Consider the following 10,097-nt stretch of genomic DNA (forward strand, 5'->3'; position numbering starts at 1 on the left):
AAATAAACATATAATAATAATTATGTATTACTATAATTATATATGTGTAATTATTTTTTTTTACAAAATATATTATGTATAATTACAAAAAAATTAACAATACATTTCAATGACTGATAAGATATTATTTTATTATGTAATATTTTGGTATATTATTTTAGATAATTTTGGTCCCACAACCTCTTTTTCAGCTGTAGAAAAACTGCTAAGAAAAGCTGAACCTAGCACATAAGTGAAATAATATGAAATTATAAGCCTAATAAATGCACATTTATATGCAACATAAGTATCAAGTATCCAGACACTATTGTATGAATGTGTAAAATGCACATAAAAATGTTACTGCATACTTAGAAGTACAGTATATACTTTCCTAGCCACCAGAACACAATTCTAGTGTGTACTGCAAGTATATGAATCGGGACGCAGCCAGGATCTAATACTTCACTTCAGAAGTGACATATACAGTCAGGAGGTAAACATTCCATGCAACTCTCCACATAAACCACTCTCATTCCACATAATATATCACATGTTAGATGTTTCAGTTATCTGCTGTTAATCCAGATGTGTGCAAACTTTCCATACGTACGGTATGATAACACTTCTACATCTGCAGTTCATCAGTCTTAAAAGAATTTGTGCAGAAGTTTTATGTCATGAGCTGGTGAGACAGAACAGGTTAGAGAGACAACCATGAAGATTTGCTGAAAAATGCCAAATACTAAAACTGGAATCCAATCTCATCAGCAGTTTGTTTTTTATTATTGGTTAGTCGGATTAATCAAAATTAAATCATAATTGAAGGGCTTATTTAATCCAATCAATGTGAAGTGGACATGAAGTATTTGAAACACAGATGGGGTTAAACGGTAAACGTTTTCCTTATAAGAAAATTCAGGACTTTTTATGTTTGCAACTAAAATAGGCTAATTCATCTTTTTCGTTCATGACAAAACTTAAGAGTTTAGATTAGAGATTAACATTTATTAAATATTGAATTCAATACCCACTATTTTGTAAGACTGTTAAGATAACTAACACTTCGATTTGGGTAGGCTTAATAGGATCACTTAACAAAACATTTAAAGAATTTTAATAAGTAAATAAATAGGACGTGATCACAAATGTATAAGTAATCCTAATAAATAAAGTAATAAATGGGAAGTGATTGAAATGTATTCCTTATACATATAATTTCTTTTTAATGCCTAATCATATATATATAAAAAGAAAACTTAGATTGGGTGGTCTAAATAGGATCACTTACCATATGTTATAAATATGTAAATATGTAATGGAGTGATTGCAAGTGTATGGGAAGTAATCCTATCAAATAAATACGTAAATTCATACATAAATGGGGACTGATCCCAAATGTATGATTTCCATTCACTCCTTGCTTCATTTGATCTCAAACGACTTACCACTACAAGCACGCACAAATCAGGCAACCAACTTGACTTAATTTACACACGCAATTGTATTGCAGACAACATTCTGGTAAAACCCCTACATATCTCTGATCATTTTTTCATTACATTTAAACTACATTTTGCTACCTGTGCACCACCAACCCCTATACCGGTTACTTTTAGACGAAACCTACACTGGCTACCGGTTGCGGCTCGAATCAAGGTCCAGACATTGATGCTTGCATATAGAACAGCCACAGGCTCAGCACCCGCCTACTTCCACTCCCTACTACGAATCTACATCCCCTCCAGAAGTCTGAGATCCGCTAGTGAGCGACGCCTCGTGGTACCATCACAGAGAGGCTCAAAATCACTTTCCAGAACATTCTCGTTCACCGTTCCTGGCTGGTGGAACGATCTCCCCACCCCTATCCGGAATGCTGAATCCCTGACCATTTTCAAGCGACAGCTGAAAACTCATCTCTTTTGAAGCTACTTGACTTCATCATCATAAAAAAAATAAAAAATAAAAATTCTCTCTCTTTATCTATTCATTCTCTTTCTAGCGTGTACTTATTTGAACAATGTCTAAAAACTTGGTATTACAAGCACTTCCTGTATCTGTTTGCCTCTTTTAAGAAGAATCGCTTTATGTATCCCCCAATTGTAAGTCGCTTTGGATAAAAGCGTCTGCTAAATGTCTAAATGTAAATGTAAATGTAAATGTATGGTTCGTGATCATTTTAAAGGATTAGTTCACTTCCAGAATGAAAATTCTGTCATCATTTACTCACCCTCCACCTGTTCCAAACCTGTATGAGATTCTTTCTTCTGTTGAACACAAAAGAAGATATTTTGAAAAATGTTAGTATCCGAACAGTTAATGGGCACCATTGACTTCTATAGTTGGAAAAAAAACATTTCTATGGAAGTCAATGGTGCCCATCAACTGTTCGGATACCAACATTTTTCAAAATATCTTCTTTTGTGTTCAACAGAAGAAAGAATCTCATACAGGTTTGGAACAGGTGGAGGGTGAGTAAATGATGACAGAATTTTCTTTCTGGAAGTGAACTAATCCTTTAAATAAACAAATAAATATATATCCTGGAAATCAACAGTCATGCTGTCCTAGTTCTTTGTGAAACATGATTTGCATGGCTCGTTATTCCGTGAATGCAACGCCTACTCACATTATACGGTACAAATACACTGGAAGTACCTGAGAGTAGCATTCATCTCCTTTCGAAAAATGATACCTTAGCGTCTACCATGGACCCGAACACTTCTGTAAACTGTACTATCTCTCCGCATGGACACGCGGTGGAGCAGTACATGTACCCGGCAGCTTACTCGCTGTTCTTCATCATTGGATTTCCAGCAAACTGTCTGTCCCTGTACGTGGCCTGGGTTCTGATGAAGAAGGGCAATAATTTGGCGGTTTATCTGATTAATTTGTCAGTCGGAGATCTGCTGTATATCCTCACTCTACCCGTTTGGATCATGATGGCACTCGGCAATGCGGTGAACGATGGTCTTTGCAGCGTTATAGCGGTGGTCATGTTCAACAGCTTCTATGTGGGTTCAGGGTTCCTGTGCTGCATCTCTATGGACCGATATTTAGCCATCGTGTTTCCGCTGCATTTCGCACGTGTGCGAGAGGTCAGAACTGCAGTACTGGTGAGCGTCATCGTATGGCTGGTGGAGATCGTGCTTCATCTGGGCCTTCTAATCTACACGGAGGCGATCGGGAACTTTTCTGCCAGTCGTATGTGCGAGGAGCCGATGATAATGAGCGCCGCCGCCACCAACGTGGCCATCACACGCGCGGTCCTGGGATGTCTCATTCCTGTGCTCATTATGAGCTTCTGCTTCGAGGAGATCATCAGGGCGCTGAAGAAAAGCACATCCACTGTGGTCAGCGAACGGAGGAAGATTTGCCGCCTTCTCTTCTCTCTCCTTTTCACCTACTTGTTGGCTTTTACGCCCTTCCAGGTGGTGATGTTCATCAGAGGACTGCTGGAGCCTGGAAACTGCAGCATCGCGAAGAATCTCAGAGACGTTTACATGGTGTTTGTGGCTACGACTACTATAAACAGTGTTTTAGACCCCATCCTTTATTGTCTCATAAGTGACAGTGCCAAAACTGAAATGAAAAGACTTTTTAAGCTCTGTGAGGAACAATTCAGTAAGATGTATTCATCTGTGATGAAACCTTGAGACTCCAAATATACTGTATATTAATGTCTTGACAGACTCTTAAGAACTTAAGCCTGTAAAGTCTGACATATGAAATTATAGTTAGAAAATTTTAATTTTTTGAAATGGAACAGATTATTGAACCTTTAGACAAAAAAAGTTTGCTTACATGTTTTTGTTGAGTATCATATTTGATACATCAGGCTTGTATGACTCATATATTGTGATATAGTGAGAATATGGAGAGGAAAACAGCTCAATTTCATTTAGACAACTGAGGAAAAATATGCCATTTGGCGCAGATGCCGATATTTACTGTTGCTTGTAATGTAAATCAATGAGATCTTTATAACAGTAGAGCAGATACTTACATAAAATTATATAAATATCAGTCGTCACTCTATATCTCCAATATATGGCTTAGTAAAATGAGATTGAAATTATCAAAACATAATGCAATGCAATCCAGTGCTGATTGAGAGATGAAGAAATAAACGTGAGATGTTCTGGAGGCTTGTGAAGATCATTCCTCCGCTGAGGAACAGTGAAAGTAAAGCTTCTGGAAACAAACGCACCTCAAAAGATCCTGATGATCAGATTTGAGCCTCTAAAACATGATTGATGGAGAATCAAGTAAAGCTGAGCTGCTTCAGTCCAGTAAGTGTTCATCTGGAGATATTACTGCAGTTATTCTGATATTTACTTGATAAAAATCAGTCAAGATTTGACAGTAGAAAAACACGTGAAGCTCCAGCTGAAGGATTTTTACTTGATTAAAAAGTCAATCAGACAACAGAAGGCATGGAGTAGATGGTATGAAACAGGTTTTTCAGCAAAATTTTGATCATGTTGATCATTTAGAGGCCTTGCCAATTTTTGTATCAAATATGATACAGCGGCTTTATAGGGTTAAAAACCTAAAGGTTTCTGTTTAAATTGTTTGTATACGAATATAAATTGTGAATACGTGTGAAATTATTGTTTTGATGACTTCATTGATATTTTGAGTTGTGGAAAAGAGTTATATACAAATGAGCAGGCGAAACTTGTGCATTTCCGTGCATTTGTTTGATGTGTGTATTTGTTTCCAGAAAAGAAACGAGAGTTGTGAAACATATCTTATCTGCTGCAACAAACATGCAAACCTGTTATCGAAACATCATCTGTGGTTTCTGAGAGATGTTTGACTTCACCTGTTCGTCTGGCAGAAATGCAAAACAAACCACTGCTATAAAAACACTTGATGTAAGAAACTAAAGGAATGACTCACCTAGAAGGAAACCTCTGTCGTTATTTACTCACTCACTCACTCACTCACGTTGCTTAAACCTGTATGAATTTCTTTCTTTCTACTAAAACAAAGAACACAAGCAATGGGAAATTTAGCAGAATGATCATACAGCTCTTTTGACAATGAGTTTGCTCTACTTAAAGGGGTCATAGGATGCTACATGCACTTTTACAAGTTGTTTGAACTGAAATGTGTGTTGGCAGTGTGTGTACACAACCACCCTATAATGATAAAAATCCACCCAGTGTTTTTTTTTTAATCTCGTTAAATGTTTTCCCCTTTCTCAAAAATGCTACAAAAACGGCTTGATCTGAAAAGAGCTGTTTTTTTACAGGGTGAAAAAGTGTTTTATACACGACCATTGAGAAATTTTAACCAAACTATGTTACAGACTTTTCATTAAGACACTAAAGAATCATATCAACTTGTGGCAAATGGGCATCCTATGACCCCTTTAAAGGCCTTCTATGATTTCTATTTCACTATATGACACCAAATTGATTTAAGATAAAATATTTTAGCTTACACTCTAAAAAATCCTGGGTTATTTTTTAACCCAAATGATGGGTTGAGCCTTTTGGGTCATTTTTTTTGGTTATTTTTTCAGTGTTTGGGTAGTTTTTGTGTTTCTCAGATCCTGGGTCATACGTAGCCCAGAGGTTGAGTTATTTATCGCTGTGAGTTTGCGTCCTCTTCAGGAGAGAGCAGTTCTAAGCGCCATTGAAGTGATGCATTTCTTCTGTAAAATACAGGTTTGTGTACATTTTATTTTATCTATAAAATCATTACTGTGCTTGCAGAGCATTGTGAGTCACCTAAACGAATGTCGCGACGGTCTTTTCACCTGATGGAAAAGCCTGATGCTTTGCATAAAATAACCGATTTTATTCATAAAGATACAGAATATAAATACTTTGGATGTTAAAATATGTCCTCAGAGCTGTTTACTGTTTGTTTATGGGCAGGTTATGGAGGCAGTCGCAGCTTGTTTCGGCAAAGCGCCGTTACGGTGGAAACAGAATAACAGAGACTGGCCGATTACACGTGAATTACTTCTGCTTAATGATGAATTTGTTCTTGTAATGTTTGTTAAACGAGTTTAAATATAGGCAATATGTATAGCATATGCATTAAAAACAATATAAACAATGCTGTAAATGATGTAAATAGAGGAAAATAAAGGAAGTTATCATGCAAACCAGTGGTTGTGTGGAGTATTTTACAAAAGTTTTGAGGATTTAAGTTAATCTGTAAACATTATTTGAAGTAAAAAAAAAAATTAAAAAAAGTTAGTCTTATAGTAAAAATTAATCAACCCAATTTGCTGGGTAAAATTAACCCAACATGTGTTCTGTCCTATATTTATCCAGCCCAAATTGGGTTGTTTTTTAGAGTGTAAAGTCCAAAATGTTACTTCCTTTATGAAAAAGCCCATATGTAGTAAACAAACTGGTAAGCAGAAGAAACATAGAAATAAGTTTGAGCAATCATATTTCGAGAAGGCAGATAACGGTCACTGTAGTGTCACTTCTCGAGTGTTTGGTGATTTCTGCACACTGTGGTTAAACAAGGAAGTTATGTTTTTCGTATTTCCTCCCCTGTGGAGGAGATCGTTGTAATGTGCAGTTCTTTCATGTATATCTTTGTAAATCTTATCATATTTTCATAATTTTGTCCAAAAACAAGATTCCTGAATCGCTGCACTTATGGTGAGTTTAGATTTGATCCTCTTCTGGTAAAATTCAGCACATGTTTGGTTGGTTGATTTATTTCAACATTCTAGTGAAGCTACAATGTTATTCTAGTAATATTAGGGCTGTTTTGTGATAGATATTGTGGGACAGTAAATAAATCCACTTAAAGGGAAAGTTCACTCATTGTGTCATTATTTACTCGCCCTCATGCCGCTCGACTCATGTGACTTTATTTCTTTTGTATAAGCAGATCTTAGTCAGAATATTGACGCCGCTCTTCTGTACAGCAAAAGCAACCAGTGACTGTTGAGCTTAAGCTTTGTAAAAAAGTCCATATATTACAATCTTACAAGTCTGTATTACAAGGAGGGTACATTACAAGTCATCTAAACAAATATGATAGTTTTGTGTGAGGAAGAGATGAAAATATAGCTCTCAAATTGCTTAAAAAATGAAATGTGATACTTTGCATTACAGAAATAAGCTAAGTTTTATAAAAGAGACTGACCAATATGGGTTTTTGAGGGCCGATGTCGATATTAGGGAGTAAAAAAGGCTGATATCGATATATCAGATGGTAATCTTTATGTGCATATTATAGTACAGTACCAGTCAAAAGTTTGGACACTTTCCCATTCGTGTGTCCAAACTTTTGACTGGTTCTATATATAGAATACAGTATATACATAAACAGAATATATATAAACACATTTTTTTTTTGTAATAATCAATCAAATGTGGTGATCAAACACTTACAATGACGTGACAAAAATATGTAATGGAGGCAGGGTATTTAACAATTTAACAATAAACTTTATTATCCAAAATGAGTCTGACATCAGTGCACTGAACAGTCAAGTTGAAGTTTATTCAAATTTATTTCAATTGAATTCCATTCAACTTTATTCCGTTGAAGTTTATTTCACTTCGGAACATTCATTCACGGATTTTCACTACGCAAATAGTGTTTCTTCACACACAGACGAAACTTATTAGTGAAGTGTAACATAATATACCTCTGTAAATAAATACTATTTAAATTCACGTCTCGCGCACTTTAATGCCCTTTGAATGTAACGTACGTTCCCTTCGAACTGGAATCATGGCAGAATATCCTGTGAAGTCCACTTCGCAGGGCACTTACGGCTGAATAGAGCAAACCTCTGAAGTGATAAGAGAAACATACAAAATGTGCATAGCGGGGGGTCGCAAGGAACAGGATTAAGAACCGCTGCTTAATAGCATTGCGTCTCTCCAACTAGGTGACAGCGTAGCGCTAAATCAACATTCAACAAACTCAAGCCACCTGTATTTGGTGCGGATCTGCCCCGCCGTTACAGAGATATGGCCGTTCAAAGTTTCAATGGTATTCCATACGCTTTAAAGCGTTTAATCCAGGTCGCTACTAGCAAAAAATGGAGCGCGCTCAGTTGGACAAACAACGTAATTGCACCATTTTCAAGCATTTTATCTGCGTTTTATGTTCTGTAAAAAAAAATTTCCTATCAGTGGCATATCTGCGGCATATACGGCGATGCCGATATGTCTGGGACAGGTTCATATCGGCCGATTAAATCGACAGACCGATAAATCGGTCGGGCTCTATTTTATAATATGTTAAAATTAGCTATTAAAGCAAAATAGCTATTTTAAATTATTATATTATTGTAATAATATTTCACAATATTACTGTTTTACTGTATTTTAATCAAATAAATGCAGCCTTGGTGAGCAGCAGAAGAATCTTGTTTAAAAATCTAAATTTAAAAATGTAAAAATCTTACTGACTTCAAACTTCTAAATCTGCTATCATATGACCGTGAGCTCAGCAGCATCCGTCCACATTCACTTATAGCAGCGGTTCTATAGCAGCATTTTGTATGTTTCTCTTATCGCTTCAGAAGTTTGTTCCAATCGACTGTAAGTGCCCAGCAAAGTGGGCATCACAGGATTAAGAAAATAAACAAAAATAGCAACATGAAAAGAGGTTTGGAGCAATGGTGAATAAGTTTTGCTACAGTTTTGCATGAACAGTTTGATTCATAATTGCTATTCCACTGTGAAGTAAAACTCTCACATAGTAAAAAAAAAAATTATTTCTAAACTAGCTGCCTTGAGATGAACATAATGGGCGAATTGATGAACACCTCCAGCCTGAACGAATCAGATGACTGCTACCCATCTGCACATCCCGAGAAGACGGTATTTGTAGCCCTGCATCTGGCTGTGATCCTGATCGGCATCCCGTCCAACATCTTCTTCCTGTTTGTGTCGTATCGGCTCATCCGTCAGAAGAACGAGCTGGGTGTCTATCTGTTTAACCTGGCTCTCTCGGACCTCTTGTTTATCACGTGCTTACCAGTGTGGGTTCGAGTCACTCTTTACGACGAGTGGCCTTACGGGAAGACGATGTGTGTCATTTGTGTTTTCCTGCTCTTCACGAACTTCTACACCAGCGCTATGCTTCTGAGCTGCATTGCGGTGGATCGCTACTTAGCCATCGTTCACCCGCTCAAATTTTGCACTTTTAGAAAACGCAAGACTGCGGTCAGTGTGAGCATTGCTGCTTGGATTTTTACTGTCATATTTAACGCAATGACCGTGCATCCAGACAGTATCTACGATGAGCAGTACTCAATCTGCTTGGATTTGTTTCCTTTGCCCCCAGCGCAAAAATTGGTCAACATTGCTCGTTTTGTAGTCGGCTTCCTCATTCCCGCATTGGTGGTGGGTTTCTGTTATTGGCGGATATGTTCGGACGTGAAGAGAAACCAAACGCTTGTGTCGATGGAGCGCCGGCACGTCTTCAGGCTTCTTGGAAGCATTTTGTTGACCCTTTATTTGTGTTTCGGACCTGTACACATCATGATGGTTTTGAGGGTTTTTCTGGAGGATTGTCCGTATCCCAACTGGCTCTTCCTCGGATATAAGGTCAGCGTCTTCCTCGCGATGCTCAACTGCCTGGCCGATCCACTTCTGTACTGCTTCATGAGCAGAACGGGTCAAGCCAGCGCTTCAAATGTGTTACTTATCCTCAGGAGAATGTGGAAGAAAGAGTGTCAAAAAGAGACGGAACAACAAAACAGCCAAATTCTTGGAAATGGTACTGTTCCAATCACAAAAGCACCCTTTAGGGCTGAATTCAGCACTGACCGCTTGTGATTGGATCATGTTGATGTTTATATATGCTACACTGTATTAAAAAAAAGCTTTACAACTTTACAAGCTGTACCTTCAAACACAAACTGTTTGGCTTAAGCTCATTTGTCTAAAACAGCCAGGTTGTACAATGTTCAAACAAACTCTTCCTTTATTAAAAATCACTGAAAGAAACGATAAGACCTTTTTAATAAAGGAAAAGATGACATTTAAACACAAAGACTGATCCATGAACTGTCTGTCAGCATCGAGACAACGTACACTTACGAAAAGTCTTGCTTTTTTGAGAAATGAGAACAGCGTTTCATCAGCATTTCCTGTTATATAGTCCAGAATAGG

At 37.2% G+C, this 10,097-nt stretch overlaps 2 protein-coding genes across 2 annotated transcripts; both read left to right on the top strand.

The window, feature by feature from the left end:
* The first annotated feature begins 2,687 nt into the window (after positions 1 to 2,687).
* On the top strand, positions 2,688 to 3,635 carry LOC107707793 (ovarian cancer G-protein coupled receptor 1-like). The gene has a single exon (XM_016511886.1). The coding sequence runs from the start codon at positions 2,688 to 2,690 to the stop codon at positions 3,633 to 3,635; it is 948 nt and encodes a 315-aa protein (XP_016367372.1).
* Positions 3,636 to 6,516: 2,881 nt separating this feature from the next.
* On the top strand, positions 6,517 to 9,822 carry LOC107707801 (psychosine receptor-like). The gene is made up of 2 exons (XM_016511893.1): positions 6,517 to 6,614; positions 8,708 to 9,822. The coding sequence occupies exon 2, from the start codon at positions 8,718 to 8,720 to the stop codon at positions 9,759 to 9,761; it is 1,044 nt and encodes a 347-aa protein (XP_016367379.1). The 5' UTR covers positions 6,517 to 6,614; positions 8,708 to 8,717; the 3' UTR covers positions 9,762 to 9,822.
* The last annotated feature ends 275 nt before the right edge of the window (positions 9,823 to 10,097 follow it).

This window comes from Sinocyclocheilus rhinocerous, unplaced genomic scaffold, assembly GCF_001515625.1.
Source record: "Sinocyclocheilus rhinocerous isolate Xijiao unplaced genomic scaffold, SAMN03320098_v1.1 scaffold805, whole genome shotgun sequence".
NCBI lineage: Eukaryota > Metazoa > Chordata > Actinopteri > Cypriniformes > Cyprinidae > Sinocyclocheilus > Sinocyclocheilus rhinocerous.

Bases quoted from the DNA above. Each gene is read 5' to 3' on its own strand.
- LOC107707793 (XM_016511886.1), top strand. From the start codon at position 2,688: ATGGACCCGAACACTTCTGTAAACTGTACTATCTCTCCGCATGGACAC.
- LOC107707801 (XM_016511893.1), top strand. From the start codon at position 8,718: ATGAACATAATGGGCGAATTGATGAACACCTCCAGCCTGAACGAATCA.